Below are 26015 nucleotides of genomic sequence, written 5' to 3'. Positions count from 1 at the left end.
TCAGAAAGAAAAAATACGATAGGTAGAAATCTATGTTTCATGTTTAACACAAGAGCATATTGCCAATTTAATGTGGGTTTTCAAGAATTTTCAAGAATACACCGCAATACCAAACTAAAGCTGAAGTGATTTATTCTGACTCATGCCTTCTTAACATGCAAGCCAGCTTTCCTCAGCCACTAACAATTTCCTAAGCAGGATCTACCCAAAAATGCTTCTGCCCCAACATTCATCCCAATATGCTTCCTCTCCATGATCCATCCCTAAATTATTTCCTCCCAAGGATCTATCTTAACATAAATACTCCCTAGAAACAACCTCAACACTCTTCAATTTCATTATTTCCCCAAATTATCAACATGCTTCTAACCAGGACCGCCATCAGAAATCACAGGGCCCCATACGACAAAATTTCCTGGCCCCCTGGGCTGCACCCACCGCAAGCCCCGCCTACAAGTCCACCCTCCCCACCCCACAGGTCTGCCCCCCACTACACAGTAAAAAAACAAAAAAAATATTGGTGGCTAGGGTTCCCAAATGTTAATAAAAAATTCTCCCCCCTGTCCCCCCCCTGATGGCTGCCTTGCTTCTGACACTAGTATTTACCATACTTCATACCTAAAATGTAATAGCACTCTAACCCACTGGATTCTGACATCCTAGCATCACATAAGTTTTTAATAAAGTTAATGCACACAACCTGGAACTACTAAAAAACTGAAATCCTTGTCCTGCCATTGACAACCTATGTGACTTACCTTAAAAAAAATGTTCCCATGGCTGGCAAGCAAGGAGTCGGAACGTGGTTTGTTTTTACTGTATAAAGCATACATCCCAAACTGATCTTTCTAAAGAGAGTGTAAGAGTAGACAGATCAGTAAGCAGACAATAGCTGTCAAAAAAGCATTTTTAGCTAAGGTTTAATTTCCCAACATTTAGCCCCCGAAATTGCAGTAATTCAGAAATCTCAAACATACAAACAAAGGAATTTAGTTTCATGGATTTAAACTACTGCAATTCTTTATTAAAATATGCATAAACATCCACCCTTTTGTACTTTGTAGTTAGTCAACTAAAATGAAAATGGCAGTTAATGATAATGCCCTTGCAGCAGGGACATGCATGACCTCATGATTATTTTAAACCCTCTTCAGTTATTCTAGCTAATTTGTTAACAAAGCCCAAAACTTATCACTACAATTTTGAGTACATATCTATGGAAATCATGCCTACCATTTGGGAGTGTCTATTATTAAGGACCACTTACATGCCTGAGAAAACAGTGGCTGACACGCAATGGGTGATTACAACAGCTCTCCAGCTCCTTTAGAAAATACTGGCTATGGAAGTCTCTGAGCTTCTCCAGGTTTCCAAATATGATTCCCCGTTTTCCTCTGAGATCCTGGGGCAGGTCCAAGCGCTCCATCTCTAGGAAGTAATTCTCACTGATGTACCACAAGGAGCGCACATACTCTCGCTCTGTCGTTACCATCTCATCAATAATATGGTGGAGCTTACTATAACAATACAATGAAAAGCTTTATTTTGTGGTGGTGAAATATACAGTGTGCTTTATCTTATTAAAGTTGTTCTCATTCATAAATCATACAGATTTTGAAGGCTATGTTTATAAAACAAACACTATTTAAAGAAGGGCAATTAAATGGTGCATAATCTAGATAACAAAGCAAATAAAGGAATACATCAAGACCTGAACATTTACAAAAATTCAAATATAGGGATCAAAATAACTGAAGAATTTCCATGCAACAGAAGATGGACAGAATCTGGGGACACAATGGCAAACTGTCCCAGAGTTGTGAATGGGGTGATTATAGGGGTATTTGGGTAGAATGATTATTTCGTGTTCTGGATACTGAGACAACTTAAGCTTGGTGATGACTACAACATTTTTGTTAGGTACAGGTATGGGATCTGTTATCTTGAATGCTCAGGATCAGGGGTTGCCTAGATAATGGATCTCTCTGTAATTTGGATCTTCATACCTTAAAAGTCTACTACAAAATAATTTGAACATTTAATAAACCCAATAGGCTGGTTTCGTCTCAAATAAAGATTGATTATATCTTAGTCTGGAAAAAGTACAAGGAAAGAGAGAACAGAGAAAAAGGAAATATTTTTTGTAAAATTTGGATTATTTGGATAAAGAGTCTAAGCGAGATAATTCAGTGCTTTCTGGATAACGGATCCCATACCTATATAGGTAACTCATTGGCTAAAGGTTCCTGAACAAAAACTGGACAGTCAGAAATCTATTTAATTAGCAAATTTAAAATATCTATGAGATAGCAAAAATTGCTTGCAGTGCCACTTGTAATGTATTTATTATTTACAGGTTTCCTTGATATATTATCCACCAAAAAACTCAACAGACACATATAAAGCAACATTTACCGTCTATAAATGTAATTGTTTCCCACCTGTTCTGGCTCCTCCCATCAGATGAGGATATACTGCACCTTCTTTCACTGTACACACACTCGGCTGACCAGTCACGTGGCAGTCTGGGGCTGCAGGGTCGGTCTACAAGTTCTGTGCTGCTTACTTCAAGCCCTTTAATGAACACTCCAGTGTTGCCACGTCTTGTGGGTTCACTCAGCCTTCTTTGACACCCATTACCTGCCCCTTCAGTTCCAGGGAGGTCAAAACTCTGTGCCTTTCTTAACAGTCTTCTTGTGATGGGGCGAGGTGTAACTGTGGGGGTTGAAGAGCCTGAAGGGGCAATACGGAGGAGATCAAGACTAAGATCCTCTCCAGAAATGCTCTGCAGAGACATTTTGCGTGTTCTAAACACTGATTTAACTATAGAGCCTGCATCTGAGGTGGGACTTGATTTGCATGTTGTGTGATCAACTGTGTTCCCCAATTCAAACCTATTGCACAGTACTCTGCCCAGCTTCCTTTCTCTTGGGCAGAATGGTGAATTGTATGGTTTGCTTTGGAATAAGTTCGTATTGCTATTACATTCTAATAGTTCTTTCTGCTCCATTCCATCAGCTTCTCTTGGCTGTGAAGCAGTGCCAGATGAGCTCTGCTCCCCAGACAACAAAGTTTTTGCCCGTAATGCAGCCTCCAGCTTTTTCTCCAAAACATTTCGAGCCTCCTGGCACTTAGACCAGGCAAATTTCCATTGCTTGGTTCCTTTCTCATTCTTTAACTCACGGGCAAGTTCTCTCATCTCCATGAATTTCTCCTCACTAATTTCTGGGTGCTGAATTTTATACCTCTCCAAGCCCTCAATAGCAGAAAAGCAAATCTCTGGTGAGCTATAGTCATCGAAGCTAAAGGAGGCAAGATGCCGCATTCTTTCCAGAGCCCATTCGTATGCCTACAGAGAAAAAAACAACAACTTATCAATAAACAAAGTTATATTTATAAATATTGTGCATTTTAATTGTTTTTGAACATAAGACTATTTGCTAAAAGATTGCATAAGCCATAAATCCTTTTTAGTTAATCTACAGATTATACTTAGTGGCAGTACAGTTGTCAAAGGGCTGTATATACTTTCAAAGTGTCATCTAAGCAGCTACATACAATACTGGAAAGTATTTGATCTATTTGAAGTTGCACAATGCTATTTCTTTAGAATCAGGTTTGGTTTAAAGCATTGGTGAAAATGCCCTAAGAGTAGTTATAGGTGCTTTGAGCATGGTATCTAAATAGTTACGGTTCTGTGCCCATGTTGCACATTTTCTTACCCCCCCTCCCTCTTTTTGCAAATATGTATAATGATCAAATAGTTTGCAAATATTGTTACATGCACAAGAAAGAAAGAACCAGCATGTCAGCTCGTGAATAATCTTAATTTTTGGTGTTATGGTCCAGAATATACCGTAAGTGGTAAGTATAACAAAGACATTGACATACAACCAATGTATCGGAGAACACAAGTGGTTCTTTATAAGTCAGAATTTAGCTGAAGAGAGGGCAGTTCCATTTACTGGATGCGGTTTCTATGATGTGATCATAGGATAAAGGACTTTGGAATTTATGTCTTAGGAATGGCTACCAGAGCCACAGGACCCCATCCAAAATCCCAAGCCTGCCATTGTGCCAATAACAAAAGTGGACAATTCAATGTGACTTTAGGAAAGTCAATGCTATGCTTTGATCTTTATTAACATTGTTCTTGCCCCTAAACCTGTGCAAAGCACAGACAAAAATGAACTAATAGAAATAGATTATATTGCCTTATATTATCTGTCCCATAACTGCAGGATAGCAGTAGATTATATGGTGTTCCTATACAAGCTTACACATTACAAAGGCTAATACAGAGCACTGTATCCACGAAAACCTGTGTTTTTTCACTCAATCCAAACACATAATTAAATGCTATCCAGTACAATGAAGCATTGTATATTTTAGTGGTCGGCATTTCACCCTGGTAGACCTGTGTTTCCAAATTCAATTCTGAAGACTTAGTATGTTTTTCCAGCATTTTGTGTGTTTTTCTATGGGGTACTCTGGTTTTCTCCCACATTCCAAAAACATACAGGCAGGTTAACCTGCAGCTGATGACATGAATGTGTGTATGAATGTGATAATGACAATGACCATAGTGAATGTGATAGGTATATTAGGTTGCAAGCTCAGTTTGGGAAGGGACTGATGTGAATGATTGAAAATCTCTTAAAAAAAAAAAATATATATATATATATATATTTTTTTTTTTTTCAAATAAAACCTAATCTGCTGCAGGACTCCTAACATGTTCTGGGGCTTTGCTATACCCAGAGACATCTCGGTGCCAACTCTTCAGAGCCCTGAGCACCACAGACTAAGAATTCTTAGTTCTGCTCCTCAGAGAACAAAAACGTACTCTTCTTGGGAGAAACAGGATCCAAGATTCCTGCAGGGTTGCATGATTAATTATACTGTATACAAAAATGTAAAGATTACAGTGCAAGTTAATGCTCAGTCAGGCTAAACAATTATGCAATGAGAGTGTGCTTTTGGCAAAAAATATCCTGCATACAATTTGTGGCATGATTAAAAAAAAAAACCGCAGGACAGGTATGGTTTCAGCTTACACTATCGAAGTAGAAGGATTTACCGCATGTCCTCTGTTCATACGATCGAAGGAAAAATCGTTTGATCGAACGGTTCGAAGGATTTTAATCCATCGATTGAACGATTTTCCTTCGATCAAAAAAGGCTAGCAAAGCCTATGGGGACCTTCCCCATAGGCTAACATTGGTGCTTGGTAGGTTTTAGGTGGTGAAGTAGGTGGTCGAAGTTTTTTTTAAAGAGACAGTACTTCGACTATCGAATGGTCGAATAGTCGAACGATTTTTAAATGTTGTACCGTTTCTAAAACAATCAACATAATCTTTAAAAAAAAAACTTGCAATCTGTCTCTCTTCATGTAGGAGTCTCAATTTAAATGACAGCTAACTGAAAGACATTGAACTATGATGCATTGTCTTGGCAAAAGGAGCATGTTCGAGCTGTCAATCAAACTCTGGCTCTTGAATGAAGAGAGACAAAGAGGGTGATTCTAATTATCTGATAATTTTCAGAAATAGTAGAGATGTAATTGATTTTATTTGATATTTGCATGTGACAAACTATATATTAAATATTCACGTCAAGACATTTTTTTCCTCAAATGCAGCAGTTCCTGCAACAATCACTTGACCTGCAGTGATTCTCATATAGGAGAACGGGAAGGGATAGTTTGCCCCAAAGGATTGTGCTACAAATACTTACAAAATGAGATCCTTTATGTACTCTCCAGAATTTTATGAGTATCAAGAAAAATCTAAAACACACTGGCCTTGTGAATATCTGTGTATTTTTAGCAAATTCTCCCTGAGACTGAGGGATCCAGCAGAGATGGTTTTTAGCATTTCTCCGCTGGCCAAAATCCCCCAACACAGCCTAAAGATTCATTGGTATTATGAATTGTTCTCTAAAACTGAATATTACTAGTAATGCTGCCTTTTATATAATGAAGTTAATGCACAAGTCCAGAGGTTCCGCAGTACTAGAATAGTTATAATACATATGCCTTGAAAGCTGTACGTACTCTGTACTCTTCTGATGACAAGCAATAAGAGAATAAAAAGTGCTGTGATTTACAGTGGTTGAGATACTGCCTCAAGTATAGAGCTTCAGGAGTTAAGTGTTATTTTGAGAATTTTAACAGAGAATTTCATCATCATTAAACCTCAACAAATGTTTTAGCACACCGATAGTAACTTGTGGTTTTAATTTAAGTGCCAAATCTGCCTTATGTGAACAGCGACAGGCACCTATTGCACACATGGGGTTGCATCGCCTGGTGCTAGTGGCAATAAAGCAGTGTGTCATTACACGTTATGTTATTATCACTAGATATGCGTATACTGTATAATGTTTGGAAGTAAATAAGCTATAAGAAATTAAAGAATAACTGTAACAGGCAGCATGATAATAAAGTATGGAGTTCTCTTGATTGATTCAGCAGTTGGCTTTCAGCTAATAGAATCCTGTGCTATAGATCTCACTGGAATACATCTGCTTTGACTTGGTAATCAGGACTGAGCTTATACAATGAACGCAATGGCATTTCATTACAATCTACATGGAGTTCACAACAGACACTTTTGCATATGCAAGACTTCAAACAGGCATACAAAGGAACTGGTGCAACAGCTGCGAGAGACTTTAAGCACCGCAGAAACATAGTGACTGTAACACAAAAAGCTCAGACCACCACATAAAACTAAGGTTGTTATGCTAGTATATCACCAATATACATTAGTATATGCATAGAGGAAAATAGGGTTTGCATCCCTAGCACAAGGTTATCTCAGGATGTGCTAAAGCCTGTAGCCCTTTCAGTACAAGTTGATGTTTTGTATATCCAGGCTGAGAACACTCACAACGGTACTTACGGATTTCAGGATGAAATAATAAAACCAGTAACTATGCCCATAATGTAGTCAATCAATAGATTAAATGTTGGGAAATGAAATGGTTGCTTTCAGAATGACCATATGGTATCTTTCGCTGGAATTCCCAACATGCCAATAAGGATTTTCATTAGCACAGAAATGTGAAATCCCATGTTTACAGAGTTATACTGTGCACACAGACACTTGTCTACAAAAACTTAAATGTATGTCCTGTGCACACATGCCAGACAGGTCCTTCTTTTCTGCATACTGCAAACCTAGTTCATAAATAAAAGTGTTAAATGTGTGACCTCAAGTGTTACTCTTGTTTAACTTCATGACTGCATCTTCCAGACCAGTGACTGATGAGCAGATCAGACACTGCATGGCTGGAATTTTAATTTAGCTGAAAGGAATTAGCCAGGAGAGGATGAAAAAAGGACAGCAAGGTTCTCAGGGAAACAAGGGGAAGTTCACCACCTTCCAGAAATTGGTTGCTGAAACTAAAGACGAGCCCAGTACAAATATCAGCACCTCATAGTATAAAACTATTTTCTGTGGTTAAAGTTCTGTAAAGTTCAGTAACAGTTAGCTCTACATTATCACTTTACTTGCAAACTGGCCAAAAAGCCTTTAAAATAAGATGACAAGCAATAAGAGAATAAAAAGTGCTGTGATTTACAGTGGTTGAGATACTGCCTCAAGTATAGAGCTTCAGGAGTTAAGTGTTATTTTGAGAATTTTAACAGAGAATTTCATCATCATTAAACCTCAACAAATGTTTTAGCACACCGATAGTAACTTGTGGTTTTAATTTAAGTGACAAATCTGCCTTATGTGAACAGCGACAGGCACCTATTGCACACATGGGGTTGCATCGCCTGGTGCTAGTGGCAATAAAGCAGTGTGTCATTACACGTTATGTTATCACTAGATATGCGTATACTGTATAATGTTTGGAAGTAAATAAGCTATAAGAAATTAAAGATTAACTTGCAAACTGGAAATTGGTTGCTGAAACTAAAGACGAGCCCAGTACAAATATCAGCACCTCATAGTATAAAACTATTTTCTGTGGTTAAAGTTCTGTAAAGTTCAGTAAGTTAGCTCTACATTATCACTTTACTTGCAAACTGGCCAAAAAGCCTTTAAAATATGGATATGGGGTCTTTCTGTAACATGGATACCATCCCTTAACACTAGTAAATGAAACATTTACATATAAAAACAAAATCAAAAGGATTTTTCTGCCACCAAACCAACAGGATTTTTATGGCTTAGTTATTAGGTACAAGGTACAGGTAAGGGATCTGTTCTCCTGAAACCCGATATCCAGAAAGCTCCGAATTACAGAAAGGCTGTTTCTATTTTAACCAAATAATCCAAATTTTTAAAAATTATTTCCTTTTTCTTTGTAATAATAAAACAGTACCTTGTTAAAAGGACTCTGGGACGTGACACTTTTGTATGTAAAGCTGGCCATAGATGCAAAGATATAGTTGTACGAAACAAAGATTCGTACGATTTTTCGGATTGTGTGTGGAGTGTCAAAACTTTTTTTTTTTTTATACATTTAGTCGATCAGACAGGTTAAAAGATATATGTCGGCTACCGATAAGATCTTGCCATGTATTGCTTATCTGACATAAATGGGCAATTCTTACTAATTTTTGTCGGGCCTCATGTATTTGACTACTATTTGTTGGACATAACTTTTGTACGATTGCTGTATGTCAATTAATGGCCAGAGCATCGTCTGATTTGTTATTTTTCCTACCAGATTAAGACCTTTCTGGATAAGGGACTCCATATTGTTTATCTGATCTGGTTTCTTGATGACCTAAGTTTCTCCTTTGCTAACAGCAACAGGAGATCCAATCAATGTTTATGTGATTGGAACCATTCTCTATAATCCTTTTCCCTCATTAGAATATTATAAACATGGATTAGAAGGGTGCTCTCAAAGGGCAATTAAAACAGGCAATAATTATATCATAAATAAACAACCTGCTGCATTATACATGTTTCAATATTATGTGTTGGTAATTAATGGCTCTACTTAGGAGCAGTAGCATTATGTGGAGTTGAAAGCACCGGCGAGTCACGAAACATCATTTGTGCATTTACACATGTAATAGGTGGCAATGAGGAGTATGCAACAGGCATTCAATAACCTTGTCCATTTGGCCTACAACCCACAGAGAGAACGTCTATTTAATTCATTCCTTATGTGTACTACTTAAAAGAGTGACATTTCCTCTTCAATATAAAAATCATTAAAAATGTAATACCCACATAATTCTAAAATGAATATTTAGTTGCAATGTTGGTTCTCAGACAAGTCCTATGGAAAAAAAAAAAACCTATTACATACTTGGATGCGCTACCAAATGTAATGTGCAACTGGTGACATTGTGTACAGAATATAATGTTATCCATGGGTGGTGGTGAAAAATAAGTAAAAGAAGTTTATATTGAAACTCACATGCAAAAATTCTACCTGCAAAATACCAGCTAAGACTTGTACACCTATTACATGGATTACTAAAGAAATCCTACACAAACAGCTTGTCTCGAGGTCCTACTACACAAAATAATACATCAGGCTCTGTATTAAAAGACCAGCTCCTAAGGTGCAACCAACATAGGGGCAAAATTCGCCAGCGTGACTTCCTTTCGGGACTTCGAAAGTGAGTTATAGAGTGAGTTAGTATTTTTGGAATAGGTCTTTAAGTCTACATAGGTCAGAGCACACTGTATTACACAGTGCAAAGTTCAGAAAGGTTAAGTAAATAGTTACACAATGATGTGCCTTCACTCATTGTAAGCATTTTAAGTGGGAATAGAATTTCTCAACAGTTCACTGTAATGTATAATAACAGAGACATTGTATAGGTGAACTCTTACCACACTGTATGACTGAGCCTAAGGCTAAAAGACACCATTGGTAAAAATGCTGCATTTTAGGCAAAAAAGTAAAAAAACCATATATATATATATATATATATATATATATATATATATATATATATATATATATATATATATATATATATATATATATATATATATTTAGTCCTTCTTTGAAAAAGGCCTCGGAGGAGGCCGAAACGTTAGCCCTTTACAATAAAAACTTTTATTAATTTTTAAGACCTGTGAGTGCGGATCTTGCTTGTATATATATTTATATAAATATATATATATATATATATATATATATATATATATATATATATACTTAACTCCACAAAGAAGGACCGCTCCAGGTTCACTCTCCCTATTTGCTGCTCCAATCGGGTGCTCTGTCCGCAGCGTCCCCACTGCTGAAATTCACTTAGACACCAAGAAAAAAGGACGGCACTCTGGTACATGGAATATACTTTTATTCCAAGCTCATGCAATGATCCAACGCCCTACATATATATATATATATATATATATATATATATACACAACCCCAACTAAATCAGATGAATTTTGGTTTTGGAGCTGACTTTTTGCTTTATAGAAACCTTTTATAGAATATAGAATATTAGTTTAATCAGCTGAGCACTCGAACCAGTCTCAATTCTGTGCACTAGATATTCACATTTCTGACCACTGCTTTTGTAACTCAAAGGCATATTGCTAATCTATACTTGACTGAGGCACTCTTTGAGTAGCAGGGATTATCGCATGGATGCCAAGTTCAGAAAAAATAAACAATGCTACTCAGCTTCCTGAAACAATAGAAAGTTGTCCAAGTGGAGGGCCACAAGATAGATATGGTCCTTCAAGTTATCTTTCTGGCCATCTGTATGCTCAAGATATTCACATTCACACAACTGTTTTATATTTTAATTCCACAAAATATTTTATCAGAATCCAAACTCTGGGACACTGAAGATCTACAAAAATGGCATCATAGGTAAAAAAAAACAGTTTTATTGTAAAAGAGGGACAACACATAATGGTTGGATAGTTTAACCTTCATTGTTTCTCATTCTGCCATTGTACTACAACTCCCAGCATCCTCCATCAATTACATTAACGATGGTTAGGGAAACTTCATACAGCTGAAGATGGGTTACATATTCTTCAGAGTATGTTGTCAAATAAATAAGGTCCTTAGTCTCCAAATTCTATACATATTCATTTTAACTATAAAAGCAGGGGAGTCGCATGTTGAACAGATCAAGATTAATATGTCTTTTATTTTCACATTGTATAGTATATATTTGGATGTGTCATTCCCCTGGTGTGCATACACATATGTGTGTGTGTGTTAGTATATATATATATATATATATATATATATATATATATATATATATATATATATATTTTTTTTTTTTTTTTGTCTATATATATATATATATATATATATATATATATATATATATATATATATATATATATATATATATATATATATATATATATATATATATATATATATATATATATATATATATATCTCTATATCTATATATATATATAACAGACTATGACATACATTAGCAATGTACAATTTTAGCAGCACAGTATCCCAGACCATGAACACTTGATACTGCTATCCCACACTACAAACATTCATAGCTAGAGATTACACATATTTCCTGGCACTCCCAGACAGCTGTATGCAGAACAATCTGAGTGCTGTGGACATTTCTTTGAAAAGTAACTACACACTTCAAGATAATCAAATGATAATGTCTCTATTATTTATTCTTTATTACAGTGTACAAATACCCGAATGCAATATAGAACTCTGTACTGAGAAAGGTATAGTGAAATTAATATGTGTGTAGGTTTCAAGGCACACCAAGTCCTACCTGCACTCAGCGCTCATTACACTGTCTCTGTTCCCTCTCTCACAGCACACTTGCCCAGGGGAAGAAAAGTGTAGGAACAAAAATATTGGGGAACTGATGAACTTCTTGGCACCCTGTCATCACGTGTGATTCAGAGCTTTCATACCTGCACCTTCTGGGACATCATTTATAAGTTCTGCTGAGAGTCTCAGGATTAATCCTCTGTGTTCTCTTCTCATGGTCAGCAGGAGGAATGAAGGGCTGGCGCCCAGTGCCTGCACCCTACCAAGCTCTGCTATTCACAAGCAAATGTGAGGCAGTAGAGCAGATGGACAGCCCTGGACCCAAAGAAAAGAGTGTGGGGGGAAGGGCCCCTGCTGAAAGTGTGTGTGTTTGAGGAGGGGTTGGAGCTCTGGGGCGATTACTTCACACCAGACAGAAAATAGAGAATCATAAAATGGCACAGCAGGTCTTTGTGCCCTGTGTAAACCATGTTAAATGAAACCACACTATGGGTAAATACTGTCAGGTAACACATTTCCCATATCTATTTTTTAAAGCAAAAGTTCTTATGATCTGATATTAATTAGCTCTAATGCTCTTGCAAGATATATATTTCCTATCCCTGCTTGTAAACAGATGAACTTTGCACAATGGCTTACGCATTATGGATGTAAGTTGTGCCCTTCCATTCAACTTCCAGAAGTCGTAAGTAGATGAACAGTTGCAGGATCATGATTGAAAATGCTCCCTAATTAATGATAACACCAGCTTCACTTGGACTCATGTGGTTTGCTCTAAAATCCAACTCTGTTAGGCCCTGCTTCTAGCCAAGAAGCACTAAAACAGGACAGCCTCAATCCACACATTAAAATAAAGTATACAAAACATCTCTGTCCCACTGGATTAAAGGAGAAAGAAAGCTAGAATTACTGACAGGGGCAAGCTGTCAGAGCCAGGGCTGCTCCTCTTTAAAAACTGGTCCAGGATAATTTTTCTGTGAACCTCTCATCCATTTTGTTTCAGCATCCCAGGCATTCCCTTTCCTATTAAAGCTGGGCACATAACTGGTGAATTCTGTACAGCACATGTGCTTGTCTAGAGTGGCTCAGTGAAAACAATATGGAGGTATGACACTCTAGAAAAATATGGATTATTTGCCTAACTGTGATTCCATGAGTTGTGATGATTCTATTTGTAGGATATTTATGTAAAACACTTTAATACAAGGTTGCATTGTTTCGTCTTTATGGAAGGCTCTGCTTAACAGAAAAGTATATAAACCAGAATAAACCCATGTTTCCCAACCAATTTTAGTCACTGTAATGATTTCTACAACTGACAAAAGGCCCTTGTGAACAAATGCAAAAACAATAAGACCATTATGATAGCATTTTAAAGTGATACTTACACCATAAAACATACAGCAGCCCATTGTCATAACATGGTATTACCTTAAAGGGATTCTGTCATGATTCTTATGGTGTAGTTTTTATCTCTAAATTACACAGTTTACACTAAAAATAATTCACTCTACCATGTAAATATTCATTCCTAACCCAACAAGTGTATTTTCTTTTAGTTGTAATATTGGTGTGTAGGCAGCCATCTTAGGTCATTTTGCCTGCTCATGTGCTTTCAGAAAGAGGCAGCACTTCAGAATGGAACTGCTTTCAGGCAGGCTATTGTTTATCCTACTCAATGTAACTGAAGGAGTTGCAGTGGGACATGGATTTTTTACTATTGAGTGCTGTTCTTAGATCTACCAGGGAGCTGTTATATGGTTACCTTCCCATTGTTTTGCTGATGGGCTGCTGGGGGGGGGGAGAAGGGAGGGGGTGATATCACTCCAACCTGCAGTGCAGCAGTAAAGAGCGACTGAAGTTTATCAGAGCTGAAGTCACATGACTGGGGGCACCAGGGAACTGACAATATGTCTAGCCCCATATCAGATTTCAAAATTAAATACAAAAGAGTTTGCTCTTTTGAAAAATGGATTTCAGTGCAGAAGTCTGTTGGAGCAGCACTATTAACAGATGCATTTTGAAAAAAAATGTTTTCCCATGAGTATCCCTTTAAGGTTTCCTTGTTACTTCAAAATGTCCTACAGTCCTTCCATCCCTGTTTGTTGTTTGCTCATAAATGTATGCATAAATAAGCCTGTAGCCAGATTCCAAAAACACCATAAGGCCCATGCCACCCACAATGGATTTTTAGTGTTTTCCCATATTGTTTTCTACTATTATAACCTTTTATTTATACAGTGCCAACATATTGCAGAGAGTTTTACAGAGATATACACCATTTATATCAGTCCCTATCCCACTGCCACTTAAAATCGAAGGTCCCTATCAAAGCAACACTCAGGCAGCAGGACTGCTGCAAGGGAACCTTCCGAAAACTCTAGAAGATCACAATGCGTTTTTCATGAAAATAGGAGTATTGGAGTATTGACCTGCGTTTCAAGATTAGTGACAATATTTACTGGGATGCCTAAAAATTGCCACTTCCAAATTAATGGCACATTCCTTGTCCTTCTTAACCTATGGGTTTGGACTAGGGTTGCCACCCGTCCAGTATTTTACCTGCCTAGCCAGTAAAATACCAGCCTAGGTATCACAAACTTACTGTAAAAATATAGTTAGCCATTTAATGTATAACATCCTCTCCTTTCTTTCCTGGCCCGTCCAAATTTCTGTCTAACTTGTCTTCTTTGGCCCTTCCATAACTGATCCTCCTTGCTATGTAGTCAACCTGCCCCATGTCAGTGCGCTGCGTTATTACGTCTTCAGCACACACCTCTGCATCATCAGCCTGACCCACTGAGGGTACTCAATTCAACTTTCTGTTTTAACAACTCTTATTCCTCCAGCTTGCAATATGTTGTTGTGCTTGAGGGAAGAAAAATTTATTTTGAGGGGTTTGGAATGCATTCTGAAATTTCAGCATAGAAAAATATATGTCCTGGTTATTTTGGAACTGCATGCTGAATATTTAATATAATTTTATTAAAGACCTGCATTTTAAAGTATGGCCACCAGAGTGCAAAACAAAAGGCTCTATATTCAATGAAAACATAATACAGATATGGGATCTATTATCCAGCATGCTCAAGATCTGGGGTTTTGCCTCTTATAATGATTAATTATATCTTAGCTTATATATTAGCTAGGACTAGGTACTGTATTATTATTATTACAGACAAAAAGGAAATCATTTTAAAAAATTTGGATTATTTGGATGGAATGGGAGATGGGGTTCCTGTAATTCGGAGCTTTCTAGATAACGGGGTTTCCAGATAACAGATCCCATCCTGTACAGTCATTAGGCTTCATACTTTCCACTACTGTTCAACATACACATCAACATACCCATAAGATTCCAAATAAATAAAAAAAGGGATAACCACGAACATGACATTAGCGCTATTAGCTCCCAAAAAAAGAAAAGAAGATTATAAAGAAAAAGAGGGAAAAAAAGCCACAACCAAAAACAATGATTCTAACCACAACATCTGGAGTAACCAAAAAAACTGTTTTACACTGTCCTTCAAAATATATTATTTCTCGGAGGCAGAATTCTGGACAAAAGTAGAAATAATCTTTCTGCATAAGAAAAACAAGGAAAGAAGAAAGTTACCAAATTTATTATGAATAAAGCTGATTACCCATAAGAAAATCTGTTTTCTTACTGACTATCCTTCTCACTCTGTAACACAAAGGTCGTACTATTTACCGGTTAGGCTATTGCCACAATGGGCTGTTTCTCCAGCTCTTCCACTGGCATCTGCTCTCTGCTGTATCTGCATCAAGAGGAACTGCATTGGCATTGGTGGAGACACACAGAGCATGTTTTGGCATGAAAATGCATACATGGATTTTGCTACTGAAATCTGCTCAGTGTTGCTGCACCTTGGCTGATGCAGTGCCTCTGGATGCAGACACAGGAGAGTGTGGATGCAGATCAGACAATTTTCAGCCTGTGTTTATATAAAGGCTGAGAATCAGTTCCGTATTGCATTAGCATTAGACAAAAATGTGAAATGCCCCTAAATCACACAGACTCCAAAAAGATATTATCAACTACAGAGATAAAAAATATCCCCCTTTCTGACGTATGCTCAATCAGTTGTGCTTATTTAAAAAAGGTACAGAAAATTAATATATACATGGTAGGTTGTGGACCGATTCTCCTGAAAAAATAAGGAACTAAAGGGCATGTTTACTAACATTGGAGATAAATATCTGGAGAGATTTCTGGAGATGTTGCCCATGGATCTTCATACAAGTCTACTAGAAAATCATGTAAACATTAAATAAACCCAATAGGCTAGTTCTGCTTCCAACAAGGATTAATTATATCTTAGTTTGGAACAAGTACAAGCTACTGTTTTATTATTACAGAAAAAAGGGTAATCATTTTAAAAGAAATTGATTATCTGGATAAAATGGGGTCTATGGGAGATGGCTTTTCCATAATTCGGAGCATTCTGGATAACGGGTTTCCGGATAACTGATCCCATAACTGTACATATAAATATTAGTTCCATGTTTCAAAACAAAGCGAAATCTTGAGCATTTTTCAGTTTATACAGTGAATGTTTGAGTTTGTAAAGAAGAATGCAGACACTGCAATTTTTTTGGAACAGCCTAATATTCCCTTTTCTCTCTTACTGTAAAGGAATAACACAAATGTGATATTTTTCTTCATGTTTTGATTTGGAATAAAATGTGCAGTGTTCCCAATGCTTTTGTAAGCTATTATAAGGATTTTGAGCATTATTCACTTTTTTAAATATACTGCTATTATTCTGAACACAACTGTATTGTTGCAAAAAAAAAAAATATATTTCTTTTTTTTTTAAGCAGCATAGAAAGCACTCACAGCAATAATATGAATAAAGCATTAAATTTTTGCGATGAGTGCTTTGAATGGTGCTTGTATTTATTTTTTGGTTAGCACTCAGCTAGTGCTCTTTATATGGCGAGTGCCGATACTCAAATTTCATACCAACCTTGTCAAAAAACTGATAAAGTGTTACAGTTTTCTGCAGTTGGGATCTAGATTCTTCCAGGCGTCGTGAGAAATCCTCCACCTTTTCTCTGTACTTTTGCAATTTTAATCTGTGTATTTGGGTCTCGGTGGAAGAAAGATTCTGCCACTTTTCCATCTTCTGCAAAATATCCCGGCCTCGCTTGCAATACTCCTATTGATGCAACACAATAACATGTTAAAATGAACATCCTTTTCAGGTTCAATAATTGTGCATGGCAGCACACTCACTTAACGCACACTATTAAGGGTTAGATTTGCAATTATCAACATGTAATAAATAAATAAAATAAGTACACACATATATAAAACATCATGCAGGGTTAGTTACTTACACATGCAACAACATAAAATTCTTTGAACAGTCTCTGTGTTTGGAGAAGAACTTCCAGAGAATCTTCTAGCGTACTGCACTCCTTAAGTAAGTGTTCCCCTACATGTTCAATCCAACTGACAACCTGAAGGAAATAAAGATTATTGTGGTTTATCAGGCTAAAGTAAGTCATATACAAGCAATGTTAGGGTACTCTGACCAACTGCCGATAAGTCTGATTCAGTTATATGGTTTGAGTTTTTACATAAATGGACAAATTATACTCATCTGTTCCTTTTTTTATCTATAGGTTCAAAAACTTTTTTGTATTTTATTGTATTTTACATTCACTTTCTTCAGCCTCTGATCTATCTGCTACCCGTATGCTTTTCACATTTTTGATCCATCTCCTACAATCTTTTTCCCTATTTTACACCAGAAAGCACAATGCTAAATGAACTCTAGGGAGTGGAATACATTCTACCCAGTATGTGGTACTTCTCTCACCTCTTGAAATTGTTCCTGGAAAGCCTCAAACTCAATGACCAGTTCCATCTCCTGTATGCGCTTGTTGGATATTTTAACAAGACTGTGCACCGCCTCATCTACCTGGTTATACAGCTCTGCTGCCACATCAACAGCATCCCTAAAAAATATGGAAGAAGAGTAAATCAGGAGTTGTATTGACACATAAATTATTGTCCCAACTGGGGAAAAATGAGCATGGAATATCCATACATACTGGCGGGGCCTTGTAAATGGGAATATAGAGCCTACAATAGTTATCTAAACTTTACCAGTGGTACCTATGTTTATTACAAATGGCACCTTTGCAGCAAGAATAGGTTAGAGAGAGGTATGTTTTTCCTATTACCATGTATTTCATTTGTGAATTTATAAAGCACAGCACAACAAACAGATAATATTCAATTACAATTTTAGAAATGCATCCTGACCAGTTAGGATCTTTCAGCGTCCATTCATCTCAGGTAATGTCACAGGCAAATGGGGGACAAGGTACAAGCAGAGGTTAAAGTAAATGTCTTTTTGTTGCAGCAGCCATGATCGCTTCAATGAGCACACCTTATCTAATGACACAAGCACCAGTGCCCTCCAGTGGCCAACTCATGGCATGTGCTTTGAATTGAGTGCAGTCTGTGTTAGACGGGTTGGGGGAGACACATTGGTTTCTTCTCACCCACCTCTAACTTGTGCTTCATTTGCAGTAGCAAAGTTAGGAAGCCGAAGGAGGCGCAGCCCACAATGGAGCCCTGTCCTTACCACCTGTCCAAAGGCACGTGGTATGGACTGGGCTGGATCTACGGAGTTCTTGCATTGTGCAGACATCCTTGGGAGAAGGGGGTACTATTGCATCCCCCGGGGTTGTAAATGACCCCTGCTTTCTCCAGTGAGCAATACATGCGTTACTGGCTGCTGGTCTCTACAGATATTGATCTTTATTCTTTTCCGCACAGGTCTGCACTGGTCAATAGTGACAAGCTAAATACACATCTGCAAGGTGCTCAAATCTTACTATGGCATTGACAAATATTTTACAAAATAATCTTTGCTCAGTAACAGATTGCTGTGTTATAATACAAATCATTTCAGCTTCATAACTGCAAAGCTAGATGCAGGTATGAAGCTGAAATAAAAAAAAAATGCTAAAAAAAAAAGGAAATTCTCTTTTAACATATATAATGAGGAAATCATACAGTACTGAGGGATTCTCAATCAACAACCTTGGTTTAACCATCCTTGCTAGAGTAGTAAACAAAATATGTCCTAATGCTTTTAAAAGTGCATTGAAAAAGTGTTCAGATATTTTCTGAGTTTGCAGAGTTGCAAATCTAACACTGGCAATGAGCTCTCTGTGACATTTTGATTCAAAAGCTCTGAAACAAAAGTAGTATTGTTTTATGTTGAACACAAAACACTGAAACCTTTTGAATCCCCTACTAAAATTTGAGTCTTTCAGGGTTCATTTGTAGTCCCCATGGCCCCTCAAAATCAGGTCACAAATCTGGTCTAAAACATTTCCCCCAGTTACCTGCACCATTTTGCAAAATCTTTAGAAGCCGTGACTTACTTTTTCTGAACCTAAGGAATGATCTCCTCCTTATTAAACAGATGTATAAAAACAGGGGATGTCCCAATAAATTTGACAACATATGGATCACAACAATGGGAATACGGGTGGTGAGGACGACATCAACAAAATCATGAATCCCTCGCTCCGTCTGGATTTTCAAACCAGTCTGATATCTGGCCAATTTTCAGCCACATATTGGTTGAGGAAGCCAATGAATGAAAATGTTTTAAAGTAATATAAATATAATTCAGTGTTGCCCTGCACTGGTAAAACTACTGTGTTTGCTACAGAAACACTACTATTGTTTATATAAATAAGATGCTGTGTAGCAATTAGGGATGCAGCGAATCCACTATTTGGGATTTGGCCGAATGCCCGAATCCTTGGTGAATGATTCGGCCGAATACCAAACCGAATCCTAATTTGCATATGCAAATTAGGGTCAGGAAAGGAAAAAGTGGAAAAATCTTCTTTTGTGACAAAAAGTCACCTGATTTCCCTACCCGCCCCTAATTTACATATGCAAATTAGGATTCGGTTCCAACCGAACCCTGCTGAAAAAGGCCGAATCCCGAACCAAATCCTGGATTCGGTGCATCCCTAGTAGCAATGGGAGCAGCCATTCAAAGGAGAAAAGGCTTAGGTTACATAGCAGATAAGCTCTGTAGAACATAGTGATGTGATCTGTTATCCATTATTTAACCTGCGCCATTCAGCCTTTTTTCAATTTCCGCCATTGCTACACAGCAGTTTGTTTAGATGAATTATAGTAGTGTTTCTGATGCAAACAGGTCAGTTTAACTAGTGCAAGGCAACAGTACATTATATATATTATATTGTATTATAATATACATTAATTAACTCAAGTACACAATTTAATCCACTATTGTCCACTTACTATCTCAATGCACAATATAGTCTCACCCTAGGAAACTATTAAAAAAAAAAAACCAGGAGAATGACATATTTTAAGCTATTTAGTGGTTCATTCATTCTTTACACCTACTAGTACTTTGAACAAAAACTAGTAATCTACCTCCCCCTATCACTTTTGTTGTTGTTTGTAGCTGCTATTTTGTTTTCTTATTTGAACTACAGTTATATAATATATACCTTTCTCACTTCTGTTATTCATTTTTGTTTATCTTCTCTAAAATATGAATTTTTTTAAAAAAAAAACTGCAAAGACACCCAGCTGAGAACTACTGCTGCTACAAAAAGAGGAAGGGAGAACAAGAAATCTGCCATCTCAGAAGATCAAGAGTGCGATTCTGTCATTATGGCAACAAAAACAGCAAGTTACCAGGTGTATTTGAGAAAAAAGTCAATATAATAGGAGTTTGGCATGCTTTATAGCTTTGTATTATATAATTAACTCTTACCACCCAACATTTTACTGAAAAATAGAGCCCCCCAAAATCTTGCAGTTACATTTGCAACACAGGACTGCTATGCAATGCTCGCCCACCACCGTTCTCTACCATACCCTGGACACGGGCCGATGCAGTGCACTGCCTCTGATTGGATGGTTCCTAATGCTCATACCACACCAGCACCTCTCTGCACCCTGGGGCTAGGCACTTGTCAGACAGCAGAAGGGGGGCTGTGTATGTACAAATTAATTTATAGATTTATACGAATTTAGCTTCGTATACTGACAGAAAAACGCCATGTTTTCCAGATACCGACATATACCATAAGCATTGCTTCTCCAAATAAGAAATTGCTATAAGAATTCCTGCCATTTTCCCTTTGGGTATACAGCACAGCAACACGATGCCACATATACCATCACCTTAATACTCCACATGCTATTGTCATGTCCGGAAATAACTCAAAACACGCCAGTAAAATATTACTTAATAATAACTTTGAAAACAAACTCGCTTTACCGAGTTATATGAGAGGAAGTTACTTCACGAGACAGAATAGACAGTGGAAACATTCCAACATTCCAAAAGATTCAAATGAATTCCAGACACAGGGAGGAGTTCCAGTGGAACGTTGGTTGGAAGAATGTAGGTTTGGCCACAGTATAACTGGCAGCTAACCCCTAACTTCCTCTAACACCTTTGTTAACCAGACATAACACACGCTATGGGCTTCCTTCATCTGCTTAACCTTAACGCTCTCTATACCAAGCCCTGCTCTCCTCCACTGATTTAGGACATTACAACATCAGAGTATGAATCTGCAATCCCGTATTAGAATGGGGAAAGTTCACAATGGAAAAGCACATAATTGTCTTAACCATTACAACTCTTTCCAACGTCTTCAAACCTATTAAAACACTGTACAAATACATCACATCTGCATTTATACACATATAAGCAAATGGTACATGAGCTGTTGCAGTACAATGATGAAGCTGACCTATAATCCTCAGTATGAGTTACACATGACTCCTCTTTCCTCAGTCGCGCTAAAATGGCTCCTCCCTCTGTCTGCAGCTGCACAAGTCTTTCATCCTCCAGCACCATTTTCATCAGTTCTCCAAATTTTAGCAGGAGAAGTCTGGCATCCTAAAAAGAGAAAATAGACATTTTGAGGAATTGCAATACCTAAATGGAGGAGTAACAAAAAATAAATGGGTCACACCAATGAAGAGACAGTAGTTATACCAAAAATGATCCCATTTATGTTTCAGAAACGCTGAGCATTTTTCACATATTCACTCGAAACCACTATAACAGATTAGTGAAAACCTAGAACTATGCAATCTCTCAAAGTGAAATATTTGTTCCTTACAAACATGTATACCCGATCTGGTGGAAAAACACAATTGTAATTTAATATAATAATGTCTAGTATTGTCCGACAAAAGCAGAGAAACAGAAAAATATTAAAAATGTCCTGCCTGGCAGAAGAAAGGCTTGTAGAAAAAAAATTCTCCTAGGAACATGTTTCCCGTACATGTGATAATGGAACACGTGATTCTGTGGCATTTTTAAATCTAAGCAGGCAGACGACAAAACACTCATTATCATGCTACCTTCATTCCTATGGGAATAACCTGCATAGATATGTCCATTCTTGGACCAGGTGATTATCACTCGAAAATGCATTGGTCTGCCTTTTTGAGCAATAATTTAGTAAATTTATATTAATAAATTAGAATAAGTGTCCTTATTCTTTTGCTGACCCATATGGCCAAATAGTGGGCTAAATTCATTGGACAAGAGGCCGCACACGCATATGGCCACCTTTGAATTGTTCCACTTTTTTTTTTGGCTGATGAACCTTGACCCATCAGAATCTCAGAATTTCCTGACGGAACAACCCCCTCACTGGCAATACATGGTAGGTGTATCAGGCAGTTCAAATATGTGAAACTGCCCTATCAAACCTTGTTATTGTGGCCATCTGTCACAGTATGGGGCCTCACAGGCAAAGATCGTTACCTCTGCTTTATTTGGAAGCGAGTCAATGTGCAGATTTTTTATGGCATCCTGCAAAAATGCACAAGCGTTACGGCAACTTTCTTGTAGGTGCTTCAGTTTCTGCCAGTGAAAACAAAAGCAAAGAGTTCAGTAAATTACACCCGTAAGAACTTGCTAGCTTTCTCTAATCTGGATGTGAAGTAAAAAAACACAAGCACAAAAGAAAGGCAAAATAGTGTTTGTTGCTCTTTGGTAGGTATAATGTTACAGTTAAGCATTTAGGGTAACACATCCTTTTATATCTATACTGCCTGGGTGGTAAGTGGTAGTTCAGCAAGCACATCAACAGCAATAAACAATAGAAAAAAAATCTCTTTTATTGTGCAAAATCAACATTTCAGTCACAAGTCCAGTGAGTACTGAGTTACTGGTGTGTGTGGGTGTGTGTGTGTGTGTATATCTATCTATATATATCTTGATAAAGGTCCATGTGAGGACCGAAACGTCGATCCAATAAAATATGATTTATTTTTGAGAAATCCCAGTGTGCGTCAGCTTTCTACATACATATATATATATATATATATATATATATATATATATATATATATATATATATATATATATATATATATATATATATGAGATTTATTTAATGAAATATACAACATAGTTGCACAAGCCAAAAATTAAATAATCTCCTGCAACCTAGACTCACAAGTTGGGTGGTTTTGCCCATTTCAGGACAATGAAAAGCTCTATAATAGGAAAAGCTACATCTTTGTACTCTGGGCAAATGTTAGCTTGAATGTAGCTAATATAATAATTTCACCCTACAACAGGTTGCCCAAAAAGTGATCTACCAATAGAGCTTCAGCAGGCAATAAGCAAAGAATTGTCTTAATAGATAACTCTCGTGGTTTTTTTTTTAGTTTTTTTTAATATCCAGGTTTTGATAAAGTTGTTACTTGACAAAGAGCTGTGTTTGTTATATTAGTATATAAACATGAAGTTCTCTCATAAACTAAATATATTTAAGTTACATTTTCATGAAAACAGAACAGAACCTAAGAATGCCATTGCAGCATGACATAGCATTGCCAAAAGCAGTCTGCTAACAAAAGTCCTAACAAAATAGAAGGGACTCACTCAGATACTGTCAGTGCAGTGACTCACCATCCTAAACATTATCCAGTCTTTGTGGCAGTATTGAAATGAGCCATCAAATTCCAGTGGGAGTTGTGAGGCCTCTATATGTTTGTGCAAGGATTTTGTAGATGTAACAAGATCAAACTGTAGGAATAAAACAATGTGCAGCATTATGTACAACAAGCAAAAAATGATCTATTAAAAGTTAAAAAAATTTAGTCAATAGTATACTGCTGACACCAGATTAACAGAAAATTGCTCAAAATAACGGTCGATGATATTTACATTATCGATTAAAGTCATGTAAAATTAACAATATTTCAAGGATACATTTGTAACATTTTGTAATCAGCCATTTGCTTTCATTGTTCTTCTTGCCGTTGGCTGAAATATAAGATAACATCTGATGCCATGGGTGACTGCCCAGATGAAATTTACATATGTCACTAAATATGAAGTGAATAATGTACCCCCACTGCAAAATATAAGGATATTATAAGTAATCGAGGCATTCCATGGCCATATTAAAGCACAAGGTTGAAGATACAGGTCTTGGAACTCTAATTCCCCCATATTGTATCTGGATACCTCTTAATTAAAACAATAGGCAAAATGTATCCTGAGCACAAGTTCTATTAATTAGTAGTGTTAACCAGACACGCTGCATAAAAAAAAATTTGCACAGACTGTGATAATCCAGTAATTGTATACACTTGACAGAAAAGTGGAGTACAGTACTTATATATTGTAAATTATAGTTTGGTTTCTTGTGAGCATTTCTCCCTAAGTTTTTTTTTGATAGGTAACTTCAACAAGAAAGCCAAGTTGGGAAAAGCAAAGCAAGAGATTGAAAACACCGTTTCATAGACAATAAGGTAATTCTACTGACGCAAAGGTGGGTCAAGCAATTATAGTATGAAAAGGCTCATGGAGGCATTTTCAAGTGATAATCACCTGCTCAATTACAACAGAAGTATTGTTTATAGAAAGATATTTTCCAGTATTTTGTTGCCTAAATGCAGGCTAAAATTAGCTTGAGCAAAAAAACATTCACTGCTACATTACACATTTAAGTCCATGTATTTCTACTATTTCCAATGGGTAAAACTGAAAGATTTAGGGGGTGTTTTTTTCCATGTTTTTAATACACGTTAAAGAAAAACTATACCCCCCAAACAATGTAGATCACTATAAAAATATATTGCATAAAACAGCTCATATGTAAAACCCTGCTTCATGTAAATAAACCATTTTCATAATAACATACTTTTTTAGTAGTATGTGCCATTGGGTAATCCTAAATAGAAAAATGGCATTTAAAAAAACAAGGGCTACCCCCTGGGATCCTAGGATTCACTGTGCACACAAACATACCAAATAAACTATACATGTTTGGTTACATGAGCCAATTAACAGACAGAGTTGTGTCTTTTGCTTCCACGCTTCTTCCTGTTACAGTTAGAGATGTAGTATTGGAGGCAGCTGTTTTAGTGTATCGGACAAAGATTTGGACAGTTATCTTTCCAGACAGAAAGTACTTTCTTAATCTTAAAGATTTGGTAGAGTTGTTCAATCACCCTCAGAAACCTTTATTTAACTGCAATGGACAACTGGTATGGGTACCAGAAATATTTTTGTAATCATCAATTTTAGCAATATAACCTGTAATTGATTATAACTGACACTATTCATTAGATATCAAACCACCAAGAACTGTTTTTATAACTAACCAACCCCTCTAACTAATTTGAAATAGTGTTTATACAAGTCATTGTGAAGACACTATCCTGCATTTAAATTATTAGCTGGAAAACAGTAGGATAGCAGGTCACAGGTCATTGCCAAACATTGTTCTTTTTTATTTAACCCTAATGATCCAAGAGCACTTTCTTTTTATCAAAGCGTTCATATTAGCCCTTGTCAAAGTTGGGAGCTGTTGGGAGCCCTTTACAACACTTTTATTGGGGTTTCCCCAGAAGAAAAGGTCAGTCTTAAAGTCATGCTAATTTTGACCTCACTTCTGCCTGTGTTGATTCACTGGTCTCAGGGGATCAGGCTAACAGTCTCAGGGGATCAGGCTTACGGTTTTCTTCTCTGCTCACAGGGCTTCCATTTGATGTGGAATTAAAATCCCAAAACACAGTACAGGACTAAAGAAGAAACATTTGGCAGTTTAGAGAGATGGATCTTGCTTATTATTAAAGTGGACCTGTCGCCCAGACATAAAAAGCTATATAACAGAAGTCCTTTCCAAATTAAACATGAAATCCAAATTAGTTTTTTATTTAAGCCTTCATAGCTGTTGTAAACTCATTGAAAAATTTCAGTTGT

General features: G+C 36.9%; 1 protein-coding gene across 3 annotated transcripts in view; it reads right to left on the bottom strand.

Annotated features, from left to right (window-relative positions):
• plekhg4.S (pleckstrin homology and RhoGEF domain containing G4 S homeolog) overlaps positions 1–26015 on the bottom strand; it is a 79771-nt gene that overhangs the window by 11988 nt on the left and 41768 nt on the right. For all 3 annotated transcript variants that reach the window (XM_041561269.1, XM_041561270.1, XM_018260654.2), the window contains exons 8-16: positions 23712–23828; positions 22557–22655; positions 21529–21677; positions 17571–17709; positions 17086–17208; positions 16713–16904; positions 2442–3349; positions 1268–1517; positions 759–848 (exon numbers count right to left, since the gene is read on the bottom strand). In XM_041561269.1, the coding sequence (XP_041417203.1) occupies positions 759–848; positions 1268–1517; positions 2442–3349; positions 16713–16904; positions 17086–17208; positions 17571–17709; positions 21529–21677; positions 22557–22655; positions 23712–23828 (2067 nt within the window). The remainder of the gene's footprint in view (positions 1–758; positions 849–1267; positions 1518–2441; positions 3350–16712; positions 16905–17085; positions 17209–17570; positions 17710–21528; positions 21678–22556; positions 22656–23711; positions 23829–26015) is intronic.

This window comes from Xenopus laevis, chromosome 4S, assembly GCF_017654675.1.
Source record: "Xenopus laevis strain J_2021 chromosome 4S, Xenopus_laevis_v10.1, whole genome shotgun sequence".
Classification (NCBI taxonomy): domain Eukaryota; kingdom Metazoa; phylum Chordata; class Amphibia; order Anura; family Pipidae; genus Xenopus; species Xenopus laevis.
This window is presented reverse-complemented; position numbering and strand designations above follow the sequence as displayed.